General features: G+C 39.2%; 1 protein-coding gene and 1 long non-coding RNA gene across 12 annotated transcripts in view; one reads left to right on the forward strand and one right to left on the reverse strand.

Annotated features, from left to right (window-relative positions):
- The window catches only part of PLEKHA7 (pleckstrin homology domain containing A7), a 172464-nt gene extending 156865 nt beyond the window's left edge, over window positions 1-15599 (reverse strand). For 8 of the 11 annotated variants that reach the window (XR_014151124.1, XM_081840187.1, XM_081840185.1 and 5 more), the window contains exons 1-3: window positions 15449-15599; window positions 15212-15288; window positions 14804-14861 (exon numbers count right to left, since the gene is read on the reverse strand). Coding sequence is in view for 10 of the 11 variants with exons in the window: in XM_081840187.1 (XP_081696313.1) it covers window positions 14804-14861; window positions 15212-15288; window positions 15449-15546 (233 nt within the window). In the remaining variant the exon portion in view is untranslated. The remainder of the gene's footprint in view (window positions 1-14803; window positions 14862-15211; window positions 15289-15448) is intronic. The other 3 variants (XM_081840180.1, XM_081840189.1, XM_081840188.1) reach the window with 2 other exon arrangements.
- On the forward strand, window positions 15363-18372 carry LOC309330906. The gene is made up of 2 exons (XR_014151638.1): window positions 15363-15500; window positions 17705-18372. It is a non-coding gene; the product is annotated as an uncharacterized lncRNA (long non-coding RNA).
- Window positions 18373-18792: the final 420 nt, after the last annotated feature.

The following is an 18792-nucleotide window of genomic DNA, read 5'->3' on the forward strand; positions in this document are numbered from 1 at the left end:
ACCTGTTCAGAAGTAAGTTAAAGTGAGTTTCCTCCCTGGTAATTAGATGTAGGGTTGCAGCTCTAGCTATCTTTTCAGAGTAAACCATTGCTACCAATTTCCTAAAATAATGTGCTGGAGGAATGCACACTGATAACATGCAATTACAGATAGGTAGCCGTGTTGGTCTGCCATAGTCAAAGCAAAATAAAAAAAAACCTTCCAGTAGCATCTTAAAGACCAACTAAGTTAGTTCTTGGTATGAGCTTTCGTGTGCATGCACACTTCTTCAGATACATGATAACATGCATGATAACATGCAAATTCCAGATAAGGGCCTCTAATTTGTTCTGAATGATATTTTTAGTACTACTAAACTATAAGTCCAACACATCCAGCAAGAAGCAATGTTGATTTTTTAAATAATTGTTTCAAAATATTTAATAAGAAACATTTCCTTTTGTTATAGAAAATATACCAAATATACATTTGCTGAGAGTTAAACTTCATTTTAATGCTATCCCTGTCATATGTCAAGTCATCACTGCTTGTTTTTCAAAAATCAATAAAATAGATTTTTTTAAGGAAGTGTCTAAGCAACAGAGCTGCCTCAACAGTAGACAGCAAACCATGAAAACTGGTTGATTGTGGTACAAAAAGGTATTATTGTCAGACAGTAAGACAGCACAAGTGGACAGGGAAGTAGTAACAGAAAACTTATTTTGACACTGAACCATGTTAAATTCAACAGAAACACGGTTAAAAGCAAGCATCCAGATTAGTCAACCTGTTAGTACCACATGCACTGCCAAAATATAGCCCCCCACCCCCAGCAAAAAAATGTATATTGGTTTGGGGTCCAGAAAATATAAATTTTCAACAGAACACTTCAAAACACTTTGGATTGGGTCAGGCATAGGCAAACTCGGCCCTCCAGATGTTTTGGGACCATAACCCCCATCATCCCTAGCTAACAGGACCAGTGGTAAGGGATGATGAGTTGTAGTCCCAAAACATCTGGAGGGTCGAGTTTGCCTATGCCTGGATTAGGTCCATATTTCACTCCCAACGGCTAAAATGCTCTCCCTAGCAAGTAGAGGGAGGTGACAACTTTTCCCAATCCTCTCTTTCCACTGCCTTCTGTTATAGTAATTTACAATAATATTCATCTCCAAGAAATTCTAAATAACTAATATTCCTTCTTTGACTCACTTATAAGTCACTTATAAGTTACTTATTTATAAGATTAGTTGCTTGTCTAAAGCTATTGAACAAATCTGTTTGTAGCAGTCTATCAAAGGAGATGGCCTTAGAAATCTTCAATATAAGGCATTATATACAGGTCACACTCTCAAATTTATTAATTTTTATTAAGTAAATCTGTCGGTTGCTTTATCTTGCCCAGAGCAACCCAAAATGACTTACAACCAAACAAACAATAAAACCCCACAGAGTTGAAACCAAGATGAAAGAGAAATACATTTTTAAAATCCCACCCATGGGATACAACACTAAACAGTGACTTCTGTGCATAAGCCAGGTTCAGAAACCACAATTTCAAGTTTGCTTATGAGCCAGAAAAAACAATAAACCAACGTTCATTAAAACTAAAAGTAAATGTTAGCAAAGTCCTTCTCCTGGCCATGTAGGAGAAGGGGACGGAAGGGCACAAGTCTTGCACAAACTCCTTCCTTCTCATGCATGAAACACATATGGTTACTTGTAAACACAGCCATCTTCTGAAATCAGCAGGCATATGGTTAATTCAAATTATCCTCCAAAGTCAGATCTTTCAGATAACCCAAAAATGCAATTCTTTGATTATATGGAATGTCGCATCAGCCTATCTTTACTTTTGTCCAAAAACATTAGAAAATATGTGGACGAGGAATTAACCGCCTTTAAAAAATAGGTTCTATCCCAGCAATAGGTATTTTCATTAGGCACAGACATATTGTACTTCAACTAGCTTGAAATACAATCATTTTAAATGGTAAGATAAGCACTCTAGTAAACGTGAAGGAGGAAACCCCGTAAAGGCAAGATAACTGGTGGAAAGGGGGCAGCTCCCAAGGAGCTGACAATTGTGAAGGGGCTGCAATAAAGCAAAGGGTTAGTTTTTTGTAGCAGTAGTACTATTCATAAAGGTTGTTAAGGGTATGAAAGCATTTGATCAGATAGCATTTGATCTGCAATACTCAAATTATGCTTTAAGAATTAGCAACAGATGAATACACAAACAAGATCAAGAGTTAAAACCTAACTTCAGCACTGTGACAATCAAATACCACAGAAGACCAAATGTGGAAACTGATATGAAAAGGGGGGGGGGGGAGAGTCCAGCAGCTCTCCCAGCTCAGCCTTTGTTCTTAGGAAGCACAACTATTCTGGGCAGCCTCTTGTTTTTTCTTGGTGACTGCATGGTAAATATAACTAATTACACAGTGGACTCCAGTTTCATAAAGTAGACTACTTTTTTTTGCTTCTATCAGATCCTACACATAATTATTGCAGTCAGTTATGAATATTATCCCCAGACAGCTACTAAACAATTTTGCTGGAAACTAGGAATTTAAAATATTTTTCCAACCCTGAATTCAGAATCGCTGAAAAGCACAGGTCATTTCCCATAAATTCAGAACACAATAGAAGAATATCCTTTTAGAACACTGCAGTTCTCCCACTTCAGTGAAGCATTTGGGACAGATGCATTATTTTCATGCACTTGTTGGATCAGACTGAAGGCCCAATGAGGCCAGCATCCTATTTTCACAGTGGCCTACAAGCAGAACTTAAGCTCAGCAGCACATTCCCCACATATGATTCCCAGCAACTTATATTGAGGATTAGCTGGTTTTAAATGATGTTATACCAATTGATATTGATATGGTTGTATATTAAAATTTTTGTAAATGCATTTTACTCTTCTGGATGCCACTCTGAGCACATTGGTCCCAAAAAGCAATTTATAAACATTTTAGTAAATAATAATAAAATATCATCCATTCAAACCTGGACTCCACATTTTAAATGCAGGTTGGTTCTGGTTAGAACCATTTCTCATGTTTAGGCGAACCTGAGGACATGGATAAGATCCTTATAGTGGCAAGGCACACTACACATTCACAAGAACCCTGTTCATATTGGCTGATGAAAGTGGTCAAAGGAGACCTGGGGTTTTAGATGTCAAAAATTATTTATGTCTTATTATACAAAAACCTCAGATAGTGGTGGGACACAAAGCAGGGCTTCTTCTACTGCTCTCAGTGGATAGGTAACTCTACAAAGGATGAAACAGGTACCGACAGAGAGGTTATTGAGAAATTGGCCATTGAACTATTTCAAACATACCTGTTTGTTATCTTTTTCGAAGTTCTGCCAGTCTAGGTTGTATATAGATATGGCACTGGGAGTATACTTATGACCTTGGCTAAAAAGTCTACTACAAAAGATCAATAAAACCAATTATACTCCATTGATCCTGTTAGATCTTTCCATGACCTTTGTTAGCATTGACCATGAGATGCTGGTGATATGACTGAGACCTGTCAGACACCCTTGAGTGCTTTTGCTACTGTTTACAAGAAAGCTAACAGATTACAGAAATGGCTCATCAACATGCCACAATCTTAATACCAAAAGACTGAATTGTGTCTCTTCTCCTGTACAAGGATAACAATGAGAGCAGCATTGGGCAAAACCAGCAGCACATTTGGGGCTAATTTTTGCATTATTTCCCATGCATCAGAACAAAATTTCAAAATAAATTTAGCATTATTTATGAATATTGCATTGGCATAACAATAATTGCTTTTGCAAAGTGCATGTGAATCATGGCATAGCCAAGATAAGGCCCTCACTAACATGGCTTATTCAAGACAGTTAGGATGTAAATAATTATTCTCTATGGCTCTGAAATTTCCAACCCATGGAGATCCAGTGAAGCATTGTAGCCAGACCTTTTTGGCATCCAATTTGGCACTTGCCCTGAAGCCTGGGTTAAGTCAATAACAAGTTAGGGGTCTTAGTATCATCTATATCTTAGCTATTTCAATCCGATTCTAATTTGATATTTGATATTTGTTATTAAGTCTATTGTTACATATCCTAGACCTTTGGAATGGTACCATGATGGCTATGTTCCAACTCCATTGTTGGAGGCACTGTGCTTCTAAACACCAGTTGCTGCAAACTACAGGAGATGCCTGCATGATTCCCACAGGCTGGCCACTGTCAGAACAGATTTCTGGACTAAAGAGGCTATTGGTCTGATTCATGAAGCTCTTCTTATGAATGGGGTTACAAGTTATAAATCTTGTTCATGAATAGGTATGCAACTAATCATATTGGTTTTTATTGGTTTTTAATTGCAGCACACCATCCTGATATTTTATTAGATGATATATAAATATTTTCATAAATAAATAAAAACCATTTGTGCCCTTTCCTTATTTATCAAAAATTGTTTATGAGAAAATACCTTGTCAAAAATACTTTTCATGTCATACCCAGACATACCAATGTATGCAGAAGGGCAAAAAATTTGATAGACTACTCATTTTTTCCCTGAAATAAGTAGCTCAGTATTTATTTGCATGGAGTATCAACCAATTATACAATATATAGGCATATTCAAAATCAGCATATTCAAAGTCAAACTCATTAGAACGCAAAAAATTGTGTATTTAATCATCTCAATATGTAGATAACAGACACAAAAGCATGAACAGAATACACATTTGCAGTTACTGTATCATAAAAATTACATAAATGAGCTGATATGTAAAGTAACAGATAACATGAAGCAGAAATATTTTCTGTGCTTCAGGTTCTAACTGCATATCAGATATGAACACACTATAAGGGTTCTCTGCATAAAATGAAATTTTTCTTTGTGGGAAGAAAAACTAATAATAAAATTTATTGCCCTATTTAATGAGATTGTCTTGGTTCCGAATCATAGAATTATGGAATCGTAGAGCTGGGACCCCGAGGACCATCTAGTCCAACCCCTGGGCATGCAAGAATCCTGCCCACAGCTGAATAACCATCAAATCCATATATCAGAAATGATTTGAACAAATCCAACTGAAGCAAGGGGGGGACACCTTTACCTAAATAAAGAGAATTGCATGAAAGCACATAGTAGACATTTTTCTAATGAATAAAACTAGCTGTTTTAAAACCATTAGCATTTATTTACATCTTGTTGAGCCAGTTAACTGTCCATTTAATCTTCAGCAAGAATGCTGGGGAGGGAGACCATTTGTGGAAAATCTATAGTTACTTTTCCAATGAGAGCATTATGTGAAGATAGTGCAATAATGTGTTTACATGGGCATTAGAAAGACATACTTTCAGTGCAAGCAATACTGCTGTAATAAATTGGGGGATGCTAGTACCACAGGTAGAACTGACCGCAGGAATCATAACATCTAGTGTTGGTGTGGACTAGTACCTTTCCAGGTTCAATAATTTTATCAACACAATATTTTATCCCAATAAGCCAAAACATTCTTTCTTCCTTGTTATTATTTTCACAAATGAACTCCTGATAATGTCATATATTCAGATATCAAGAAAGAAAGAAAGAAAGAAAGAAAGAAAGAAAGAAAGAAAGAAAGAAAGACACCACGTGGATTTCAAATCTAGAAAAGAAAATATTATGTGCATACACATATTGGGTCAGACCCAGTCAAGACAAATGGAAGGCCTCTTCGGTCCATGGAATAATTTTGATTCAATGAAGAAATCATGCTGGTGGAATGGGAGAGGATCAGATTTTTAGTGATTTCCCCTCTCTTACAGCCCTCTATGCCCTCCCAAAAATTGCTCCAGATTGGGTGATCCTCCAGTTTGCAGTGTAGGATAGTGGGGGAAATGGTATAAGCTGCTTTCTGCTGCTTCCCCTAAGGGGAAGCTACTGGCATTGGAGGAAAGCTCTGAATCAAACCCATAGAAGTATACGCAACAGGCTTCTTAAGCAGAGGTCAATATATACCGGTATATGTCAGGATTCTCTGACCACTACAAATATATTGCTTCCAATTACTAATTTGCAGCTACAGAAAAACTGGAATGTATCTGTAGTTCATATCTAGCAGCTCTTAAACAAGAAGCATTTATGAAGTCATCCATAGCACTGGCAATTGTTTCCTGGTTTTGGAAAAGATAGAAAAGATTGGACAGATTTTTTTAAAAATATATACACTGCACTTTATAGACTTACAGTAGTTACAAATTTATCTCAAACCATTGCCTAACTATGAATTGACATGATGCCTGAATTAACAGATTTTGGTTTTCAATCAATTGGCAATCCAGAAACCATGGTTTGAAGTGAGTTTGTCCTAACTATGATGCCTTAATTGGCAAATATAGTCAGCACCAGTGCCTTTGATGTACCATGAAGCTGCTGTGCTATGGAGACAGAAGGAAACCTAGGAAAATGAGAGGATGAGAAATGGAAGTAGAGAAGTAGATTTACTATTCAGATCAGTCTTCTCCACAAACTTAAGCAAGCTTGCACCTGAAATAGACTCAAAGAGAAGCTGCAAGTGACAATTTCTTCCCCACTAAAATTTGTTCAATAAGTAGTGTTCATACAAGAAAATAGGAGTGGGAGAAGAGGCAGCAAAATAAGTGCTCAAAATGGCCTTAAGATGACATGCACTGTGTCTGTTATCAAGAAGAACTTACCACTATTACTTTAAAGCAGAAGTTTCCATAAACATTAAAACAAGAAAGTTTAAAAGCTACAGAACAGTTAACAATGATAATCATCAGCAGAAAACTTTTAACCCACACATTTTAAATATGAAGATACAATAAAGTAGCTACTTGAAAAGCATTCTATATCTGTGGCTTTCTTGTCACATAATATTTCATTTTTTTACTAAAATGTGCACATGGTTTAAACATTATTCATTGTTATAACACATTACATTACGTCTTATGTTATATTCTGAAAGAATCAGTATTTGCCTTAGATCAGCAGGTTGAGGCTCTAACACAATAATAATTGATAAATGTTTCATTTGAAGTGTGAAATATATAAAATCTTAGTTCTTGCAAACGCTGCACACACAAAGCATCAAAAGTTCTTATTTTGAGAAATTGTATAAATTTTTCACAAAGGTTGACATTCACAAAGGTAGGAAGTAGGTATATTATAAAAGATACTATGCTTCTGGTTTTACCAGCACTGTTTTTCAACTCTCTCATTCCAGCTATCAACCCATACCATCTCCTCATGAAATCAGCTCTATTTCCAAGTACAGTGGTACCTTGGGTTAAGAACTTAATTCGTTCTGGAGGTCTGTTCTTAACCTGAGGTACCACTTTAGCTAATGGGGCCTCCTGCTGCCGCCGCCCGATTTCTGTTCTCATCCTGAAGCAAAGTTCTTAACCCGAGGTACTATTTCTGGGTTAGCAGAGTCTGTAACCTGAAGCATCTGTAACCTGAGGTACCACTGTATATGTGAAAATCTGCAATATCAACTGTATTTATCTGGTAATACAATTACAATCATTCACTAACATAATAATGCCTTCGTATGCAAAATGGAAAGCATTTATCCAGAAACTACAAAGCTGTTTCACAAATGGCTAGTGATTGAGATAGAGAAGCATTGAAAGCTCAACCCTTCTAGCCACTAGCTCTTTCCAACACATTTTATTTTAGTCAGAAATGATAGTACAAAATTTTCTAATTCATGCTGCTTGGATACCAGAAGTGCTTATTTGTATTAAATCACAAATATGAATCCAACAGATTATCTGTAGTTACTTTAATATTGGTTCACGCTTCTAATGTGCATTCACAGCCTTCTCAGAGAAGGCATCCTTCCATGCACTTACCTCCTCTAAAGAACTGTAGATTTTAGGCACATGAGCAGACAGGGGCACATACAAATGCCAGTATTCTTAATCTGCACTACATTGCTTTCAAAGAAAATGCGCACCCCTATTCGCATTCTTGGGACATGGGTGGCGCTGTGGTGTAAACCACTGAACCTTGGGCTTGCTGATCAGAAGGTCGGCGGTTCGAATCCCCACGATGGGGTGAACCCCTGTTGTTTGGTCTCAGGTCCTGCCAACCTAGCAGTTCAAAAGCATGAAGTGCAAGTAGATAAATAGGTACCGCTGCAGAGGGAAGGTAAACGGCGTTTCCATGCGCTGCTCTGGTTTCGTCAGAAGTGGCTTAGTCATGCTGGCCACATGACCGGGGAAAACTGTCTGCGGACAAACGTTGGCTCCCTTGGCCAGTAAAGCGAGATGAGTGCCGCAACCCCAGAGTTGTTCGGGACTGGACCAAACTGTCAGGGGTCCTTTACCTTTACCTTTTTATTCACATTCTGGCATCACTAGTCACACCCAACTAGAAATGGTCTGGGACATCAACACTTGGTAGTGTATTTCTTATGAATATTAGTATTTCAGCCAGTAATTATGTCTGAGCAATGAAAACTTACAACCCAACATAGTTAGATCTTCTGAACATAGTGAAACATTTCAAAGGCTTGAATCTCAAGGCTACTTAGCATTTTAGATTCCACAAACTGGAAGCTGTTTCCTACAGTTCCATATTTATTAACCTTCACTTGATCATCAGTCTAGTTGCAAACATTTTAAATACTAAGATTATGAGTCTGTACTTTTGCTTTATTAAAGATGAATTGCTTGTAAAAATTAAAGGAAACTTGATAGCAAAGGCACCAACTTTTCCCTCACAGAATTTCACTCTTTCAACTTACTACAGTGCGCTATGCTGAAAAGATGAGATTCTGACGAGGAAGGACTCCAACAAACACCTGTTTGTATCAGTTCATGAGAACATGTGCATCCCGGCATAGAACTCGACACAGCCTGTTCACGCCACTGTCAGACTAATGGGAGCTTCTTGAAAAGGTGCTACGTGTGCTGACATCACACCTGTAGCCTACTTACTGATCATGTACTGGTGTTGCCACGGACAGAACAAAGTACTCTGCAAATACTGGCAATTCCTTGGAACTAATTGAGACATTTGAAAAAGACTAAATAGTCAAAGCAGATCTATAGGTGGTTACTGTCTCTGTGACCCAACAACAGATACAAGCCCTTGAATCCTGTCCTGGAGTAGGAGGACCTTCTGTTGAGGGCAACAGAATCCCTATATGCTATGGGAAAAACACCTCCTACCTGCACTGGTGCTGGACTGAGTACCCAGGTGGGCAAACCTGTGTCAGAGTAACATCTCCCAGGGCTTGGTCATAGACCCTGCTGATAGACATTTTATGTTGTTAAATCAGTTTACAAATTTTTTATTAAGCCTAAACTTATGTATCACATGTTTGGAATTCTACCGCAAATCTCCATTTCCAGGACTTCAGACAGGGTTATCTCCCAGACCTACATGGAGATGTTGCAGATTGAACCAGAGACCTTTGCCATACAAAGGAGATGCTCTACAACTAAGCTACACCCCTTCCCTGATATAAAAACAACATTTTCTTCATCTTGTACAAGAGTGTTAGTAATAAATTGTTTGATGTTTACTTTGAAACTTGTGTTGTATCTGAATTCTTAGAAATATTATCTGCATGCCACCAATAACCAATCTACTCTAAAATAAATATAAAACCCAGTTTGATATGTGGCAGATATATACAATAAAAACAAAAAAAATATTTTCCCCAAATTGTGGGAGGAATCCAGTGTAATCTGGCACCTCTCAAGTGGGTGTCATTGCCATTCTAAGAGAACAAAGGAGAAGTTCCTGGTGAGCTCTGGCATCTCTTTTTTACACTGAGTGTAATGCTATGGCAATTGATCTGTCTGTGCAAGCATTTCAGCTTCCCAGATAGAATGAAATCCCCTGCCCTCCCAATTCCCCCCACCATGAGCCAATGGGGAAAGGAGAGAAGGCTACGTCCCACTGTGCTGACGGAAGTCCTTGTATGAGCTTCTGCTACATGGGCGAGGTATAAATGTTGTTGTTGTTGTTGTTGTTGTTGTTGTTGTTGTTGTTGTTGTTGTTGTTGTTGTTGTTAATTGAATCTGCCCCTCTTTATTTCTACAATTAAGTTACCACTTAACACCACAGTTTCTTAGCAGTGCTTAGAAAGTTCCTAAAGTAGATTCAAAAAGAAGGCATCAGAACAAATCACATATTTTCACATCTGAACAGAGATAAAGAGCAAGATATGTTGGAAGGAAGTTTTAACAAGTTGCTTTATTAATTCATAACATCACAGAATCGTTGGAAGGGAGGGACCCTTGAGGGTCATCTATTCCAACCCCCTGCAATGCAGGAATCTCAACTAGATCTTATATGGCAGGTGGCCATCCAATCTGTTAAAACCTCCAAGGTTCCACCACCAAGTCCACCACCTCTTGTGGGAGCCTGTTCAACACTTTAAATCATGGTTGAGTAATAATAAGAAATAAATCTTAATTTTTAAATGACAAGCTTTTTAGACTTCAAATGTAAAATCTGGAATATAGCAATAAGATTAGAAAACTGAATAGATTATAAGGTAAGAAAGATTAAAAAAGAGGAGCCATTCAAAAATAGCTTGCATTCAGCTATTCAGCAGAGCAGAGATGGGAAACCTGCAGCCCTCCAGGTGTAGTTGGGCTCCAACTCTCATGAGCTCTGTAGGCAGCATGGCCAATTGTCAGAGGAAATGCAAGTTGGGATTCAGCAGCATCTGGAGGTCCACAGGTTACCCACCCCTGCTGCAGTGTGTAATAAAAGAGAGGTGTGCCATCACAGAGAACTCAAACAATGAGGGTTTTTTGTGTGTGTTTTTTAGCTGAAAGTTTTCAATACACAGGGAATTTTGCAGGAAATTTTGCAAATTTAATAAATTACACAGAATCCTAGAAAGCACAGTTATTAAAAATAGAGCTCTAACTGTTACAGTTGTTGAAAGATGTTTGAAAATGTTGCGAGAGCATCTATACAAGTTCCAGTATTCAGAGAGCAGTGCTTCAATGTCTTGCATGACTACATGTTCCAGGCTCATGGCCTCCAGTCATTATTCATCACTTTCCAATAATCCCCACCATGTCACTGTACTGATCTTTGCCAGGACAAAAAAAAAAATTAAAAATCAGTGAACACTGGAATGCTGAATTTATTACATATATTAAATACTGAATCTATAATTTTCAAAAACCTTTTGATTAAGTCTGTCACAAAGGACTCTTGAGTAAACTTAGCATTCATGTCATCAGAGGAGATGTCCGCTTATGGAGTGGTAACTGGTTAAGAAAGGGGAAGCAGATAATAGGAATAACTAGATAGTTCTCTGAAGGGATGAACAAAGTAGAGTCCCCAAAGGATCAGTATTGGCACCTATGCTTTTTAACTTGTTCATAAATGATCTATAGTTAGGGCTGAGCAATAAGATAACCAAGTTTGCCAGTAACAAATTGGTCAAAGTGGTTAAAACAAAAAGGGACTCTAAAAGGATATCTCAAACTGAGAGAATGGGTAGTGAAATGGCAAATGCAATTAAATGCAAGCAAGTGTAAAGTGATGTACATTGGGGCAAACAAAATTCCTTTTTCATACAAAAAGGTGACAGTGAGTCTCATGTGATATAGGTGGGCAAACAATAAAGGGGGGAAAGGAGTGCCTTAAAGTCCAGTTAAAAAAATACAGAGAAAATTGTACAAAGTTCAAGAAGGAGATCATTTGTTTCCTACCAGCTATTCACTCCTCTGTCAGGATTCTGGTCCCACAATTTGGGAGCCAGCTGAAAAAGGATAGCAGTGGCATGCCAGTATTTTTTATTATTCTGACTAAACTTCAGAAAGAACTTTCTGATGGTAAGAGCTATTCAACAGTGGAACAGACTCTCTACTTCACTGAAGGTTTTGAAGCAGAGGCTGGATGGCCTTCAGTTATGGATGCTTTAGTTGGGATTCCTGCATTGCAGGACTAGATGATCCTCAGGGTCCCTTCCAACTCTACAGTGCTATGATTCTAAGTATACAGTGTCTACCATATCATCCCTATCCACATATTTCTTGACGTTTCTCAGCAAACTCTAAAACATAGGTGAGGAACCTCAGACCCAGGAGATGAATACAGCCCTCCAGGACACCACCTGACCCTCAGAACTCTCCCACAGAAACATACCCTCTCTCCCTAGGCCAAACGCCTCACTATTCCTCTTTCACACTCTGGATGCTTTGCCTTTTGGAACGTGTTTCTGAACTATGATAATGCCTCTTGCTTCTCTGGATACAGAGGGGTGGTGTGCAAATGTGTGTAGAAACTAAACTACTGTACAAAGGTTACATTTACATTTGCTGCTCTGCACACTTCTGCCTCTGGCTCTGCCCACCACCAGTATGTAGACTTTGGTATTTTGCCCAGAAGGAAATGCAGTCATTGAGCTGAAGAAGCTTCCCCACCCCTGTTCTAAAAAGTTGGTAAGACAGGATATACCTTTGTACAAACCATGCCGATTCTTGCTGAACTACAACTCCCATCATCCCTGTGGCTTAATGTGACATGCAAACCAGGTCTTTGAATTGCATCTTGAAAATGACAGTCTACTTTGCCAAACCTTTATTAGGCATATTAGGCATTACAAGTATAGGCGATCATAAAACATCCATATATATAATTGTGAAATATATACAAATAAACAGCCATGTAAAATATGTAATGACAAGGATTTTCATTGGGAAACTGATAGTCACTGTCGCTTACTTCAGGTGCAACGTGTTATCTAAATTTTGTATTACTGATTCATAACTGGGCAACCGCTTTCCCGATTACTCAGTTGGGCAGTCACATTTCAAAGACTGCTCCATATAGATCACACTGCAGTAGTCTAAACAAGAAATTAGTATGTATTCTTTCAAACTCTTTATTCCCCTGGAAAGGGTATAACTAGCAAACCAGCTGAAGTTTGTAAAAGTAACTCTTTACCACAGCTGGCCTTCCAGAAATAAAGCTAGATTTAAAATTATTTGATGTATTTTCGTTATTTCTGTAATTGGTTCTGCATGTGACACATAGTCCATTAAAAATGTTCTGCCATGTTTACTTTGTCTGGCAGGTTTTTTTATAAAAAAACTAGAAATTGTTCAATCTAAGTGCAATCTGAAAAAAATAGAAGTATATATCATGTAAAGCCTTTACATTTGGTGGTAACTCGTATTATTTACCAATACCACCCATCCTCCCTTTAGTCCATCCACATCAAACTCTTCAATTTACCATGTTCCTTCCTGCACAACAACAGACCATATGTATGTAATATCTGAATGGAATATGCTAAGGAGGTGGGGAAATGGCAGCCAGTTTTAAAAAATTGTCCATACTCTTGGTATTCCTTCAACACCCCAGATTCCTTCAACACCCCCAAAATTCCATTTACACTGCATTCTAAAACAGCTTCCATTGTTTTGGGCATCAATGTATTCTTAAAATGTCCCCAGACTATCTTCTTTTACAGCTCCTGGGAATATGATCACGTCTTTTAAGTAGTACATACTGAACAGGTGCACAAAGCCATTGTAATTCTGCACCACCTATACTGTTCAAAGTGAATGCAGTTTTCTTGTGGTGACATTCCAACCACAATAAACTAAGTGCTCAGGCAAGAATTATTTCCTACAAGTAATATTGTAAGACAACTTTTCTAGTATTTTAGTCATGCAAAAATCTATCTTTCTACTCTCTTGCAATATATATAAATTTATTACTTTTATTTATTACTCATCCTTCATTCCAAAATGGGTCACAATAATTTAAGATACAACAGTAAAACCTGTTTAAAACACATTACAATCACAAGAACAGGGTGGATCCTAAAATATCAGATGTCAGTGTTCATCAAAGGTTCATCAACCAAGAGAATTCCACAGATCCAATCCTGTATAGTATCAGATTAGGCATTACTTATTACTGATCTATAGCAACATTCCTCTTTTATTCAAATACAGCAGTAGCAATGGAATAATCAAAAGGCACAAATAAGAAAAATCTATCTTGCAAAATGTTGCCCCATGTTAAGACAACAGCCTCCCCTTTTGCAACAGAAAAATTAAGAACATTAAAGACTATAATCCAAAAGAGACTACTGTTCAAATTAAATCATTTTTAATTCACCACCAGTGTTTTATAAATGATGTTCTCTCTGTTTTTTGCAGTGCTGTTTGTATTTTCAATATGTAACATGTGATATATAAGATGACCCATTCCATGCTTCAACAGATCTGTGACCATTAATTTGATCTAAACTTCTTTTTTGCAGAAAAACGTGACAATCTTTCACATACAGTACTGAACACTGCTAGCCTGCCTTATAAACAACCTCATTGCTACACTTCAATTCAGCAGCAGGCAACAGGTTCCAGCCAGTGTGTTAGTAACACATTCAGCCAACTTTGGCTGACATTCAGTCAACCGTTCACTACGGCACGAAATCCAGAAGCAATATAAACAAGCTACAAAGGTAAAAGCCTGTTGCTCTTGCCAGACAACGGAAGTGTCAAGAGAACACCAAAGTACGGCAATATAAAGCACTATTATAACCAGTGATTTAAAAAAAAAACAAAAACACAGCAGAGCGTATCAGAATTCATGCTCTCTCACACACACACGATACAAACGTCACCTTTACTTCATTTATACGGGACCCAAAATAAGGTGATGTTAATTCCAGGGGGAGGGGAAAAACAAAGTGGGGGGGACAAGAATATATCCCATTTTCTGATACGGAAGGTTAATTCTTTTTCTCTCTCTCTCACACACACACACACACACACCACGGGTTAAGTAAGCGAGTATATCTCGAGAGTGGGAAATACTCACTCAATAAAGTAACTGGCTCCTTCTTCCGAGAATCCCTCCTCCCATCCACGGGGAAGATCTAAAAAAAAGAACAAAAGCAGGAGGGGGGAGAAAGAGAGAGAGAGAGAAAGTGGCAGTGAGAGAAAGACGAGGGAAGCGAGATCTCAGTGCCCTGGAGATAGGCGAGCGTAAATCCCAGTCACACAAAGGTCGTTATCCTCCCCCCCCCCTCCGCCACCCCCCGTGAGAGAGAGAGAGAGAGAGAGAGAGAGAGAGGCAAACAAGAGCGCGGGGCGAAGGGGGGGGGAGCAGAAAAGTCCCATTCCGCCTCCCTTTCCCGCCCCGCTTCTTTCCCGCCCCCACCACACCACAAGTGCCCTAGCGGGAAAGTGTAGTTGGGGAGGGCGAGGGGGAGTTTAGGGCACCCACCTGAGCGGATCATGTGGCCTGAGTTGACGGGCTCCCCGGTGCGAGGATGCAGCCAAGTAGTTGAGCGGGTCAGGTCGCTAAGGAGGGAGAAGCGGCAAACATGCACCTGTTAGTACTAGAGCCCGTCGTGAAGGGGGGGGGGAGAGGAAAGAAAGGAGCGCAATAAGCGGCAACGCTACCGGCCCCCGCCCCCACCCACGCACCGCCACCTCCTTTTCCCGCCGCCCGGCGCCTTACTCGATGAAGAAGACGCGGCCGTCTCCACAGACGCCATAGGACCAGTGCTCAGGTAGAGTGTCCCGCCCCACCGCCTCGGCCGCCGCCGCCGCCGCCATGTTCGCCGCGCGCACAGCCCGCCCGCCTGCCGGAGGGGGGCGGAGGGGGGGCAAGGGAGCGGGAGGGCCAGGCAGGCAGGCAGGCGCCCGCCGCAAGTGCCCGGCTCTGCTCAGCAGCGCCACCGGCCGGCAGCGGAGAGCGGGAGGCGCGCGGGCAGGCGCGCAACGCACAACGCGGCGCAACGCAACACAAGGTGGCTCGCCTCCCGCGTCTGGGTGGGGAAGAGCGCTCTGTGTGTATCTGTGTGTGTCCCCCACCCTTTCAGTTAAGCCCAGCGGGCAGATTGGGCAGGCGGCTCGTTGCCCCGTGTTTGGAAACAGGAGGAGAGGAAGAGAGGGAACTCTTTATTTCGTAAAAGGCGAAAGATTTATACGATCTGAGGTGAAACCAGAGTATATCTTTATTTCGAACAAGCCTGTGGTTTTGTATCCCATAATAGCAGTCCGGGCAACAGGTTGTGTGAGCCCAGCTAAAGTCCGCTGTTCCTTGTTTAGGACTTAATAGGTGCCACCCTTAAACAGCAACGCTTGGGGCTGTAGGTGAATAAATAGAAATGAAGAATATACTACCTGAACTTCCCAGTCGCACTTCCAATTTCAGACAATCAGAGCTCCAGAGATACAGATATTAACTCCTTGTTGTGAAGGCGTCTGAATGCTCCAACTGTTGAAATAACGCCGCATTTTTCACAACACATGAGCAAGGCTACTTCTTTCCCGCCAATTTGTGAACTTTTTTCCTGACTCAAGATCTGGATCTTTTTCGCTTCCTAAACACAAACTTTTCCTGAATTATTTTTTAATTAAAGTGTAAATATAATAAAAGTCACACACACGTCTCTAAATGAAACCCTCCTACTGTATCTAACTGTGGTGGCTCAGCTAAGTGTTTTAACTGCATAGGCAAGAACACATAGGATACTTTTCAGTGTCTGCACTGTTAGGCTTTGTGGGATACTTTGCCACCCTTGACACATGGCAGAAATTAAGCTGCCCTCAATAGATCATCCACACCATACATTAAAAGCAATCTTACATCACTTTCCCCCAAAGAATCTTGGGAACTGTACTTTGTTAATGGTGCTGCCACCAAAACTAGCTTCTTCTCACAGCTCTTTGACCACCACACCAGAACTACCACCATATGCAACTATCATGAGGATAAATTTGGGGCCCAGTTTATCTAGTAATTAATACAACAGGCTATTGTAACAGCAATTTAACACGTGAAGAAGTTTCAAAGACACTTGCTTTTTCTACATTCCATGTTTTTAACTAATCAATGATAAAGTTTGACATGTGAGAATGCTGCCTATACATGAATAGAATTTCTGTGGTGATATTCAGTGGTAGTTATATTGAGAGCAGACCTATTAAAATCAATGAACTTCAGTACTGAACTCCATTAATTTCAGTGGGTATGACTTACTGGTAGTTGGATATTACCCATAGGCCAAATTTCAAGTTGAATTTCCTTCCAAAAATATGAATATGCAACTCATGTTACCCTGCAAATTGATTTGTATGGAAACAATGGACCCTCATTTTAATACAATTTGTACTCTTGTATCATCAGTGGAAATAAAAGGACAGAATTTGGGCTCCTCCAGACAACCCATTTTATCAAGCATTTATCCTAATTTGCTTGCACAAAGCATACTTGGATGTTATGCAATGTGTGGTATATTTTGAGCATTTATTCTGATTTATTACAGAGAGGTTATACAACAATGAGCATTCATTCTGATATCTTGTGCAGAAGTTTTATGTATTCCCATTAATCAATCATTTATCACACACTTTTTGGTGCATTTCCCCATCACTTTCCTAAACAAAAAATGTCAGTGTTTAAAACCTTGCTTTGTTGCAGTAAAGCATTCAATTCACTTTTATTGTACAAACTAAATTTCTGGTGTGCAGCTGAATCCTGCTTGCAGAATACTGGCAGTCTGGTAGCAAACTTTGTTTCGCTTGTTCTGTTTTCCTTTGAATGCTGTCAGACATAAACTCCTAACAAACATACAAGAGGATACATGTCTCTTCGCTCTATGTAATTTGACCCAGCTCTGCACATGGTCTACCCAGGATACAGTGTCTTACTCCTTCCTTTCTGTAAAATTGTTTCTCTTCTATTCCTGCTGAAAAATGCAATCTACAGAGAAACCAGCAGGGCATGGAAGAAGACAAAATCAGAGTTGTTGGAGTGGATCAGCAAGCAAAGCGAAGATAACTTTGTTCCTTTCATTGCTGCACAGGCTAAATCACACGTCAGTGGAGATTGTCAACTGTGGGGATTGTAATATTTTCTGCAGCCCTGAACTACATTAAAGAACCAATCAGAGATGTGATCATAATTGTTTGATGTTTTGAGATTGGCAATTACTGTAGGGGAAATTCTAAATATAAGACTTGTTGCATTTTTAGCTAATACTATTTTGGTAGACATGTAACAATGCAGTGTGTACCTACTTAAAATAAATAGTGCATCTCAATCCACAGCATATTTCTAGTTACTGAAATTCTATTTTATGTCAATAGAACAGTGATATTGTAGAAAGTAGCAGGGCAAATCTCTACTTTTTCCAGCAATTGTGTTCCTGTTTGTTATTGTCAAAAGAAAACTCCTCAATATTTCTTCCTTTTTAACAAAATGAAAAGAAATACAAAGCTGTTCCTGAAGGTTAATCTGTACAGCCTGGGTAGAAACAGAGAAACACTGTACACAACCCCCAAGTGTATTTTTTGCAAAATACAGGCCCTCCATCTGTGTGTATAAAATCATGACTGTCATTTCAATACTTCAAAGATTAAGGAAATTCCTTTAAATATGGAAGCTCTCTGTAGACATATCCTAAATCACTTGTCCAACCTGTGCAAAGCTTTTATTGCTTCAGTCTGTACCGGCTCTCATTTACTTCAATATTGCCTATACAGTATGTGTTGGTGCTTAAAAATGAACCGTTCCAATTATTTCAGCTTCTACAATTAATTCTTAGTTCAGAGTACCAGCAGTATACAACCAAGTTCAGATGATGGCTGTTCTTCTCCTTACTATAAATTTAAAATATGCAGTAATTATATTGTTGTCTTTGGAGTAACTTCAAGTCTAAAACCTTGACCTTATATTGTTTCATGAGCATACCCTGAATTCATAATGTCGCAACTGGCTCAGGCCTTAGCCTTTAAATCTCCTAATTAAAACAATGACACCCTGTAGTATTTTCTTCACCTTCCCTACAATTGACC

This window comes from Podarcis erhardii, assembly GCF_964252035.2.
Source record: "Podarcis erhardii genome assembly, chromosome: 1".
NCBI lineage: Eukaryota > Metazoa > Chordata > Lepidosauria > Squamata > Lacertidae > Podarcis > Podarcis erhardii.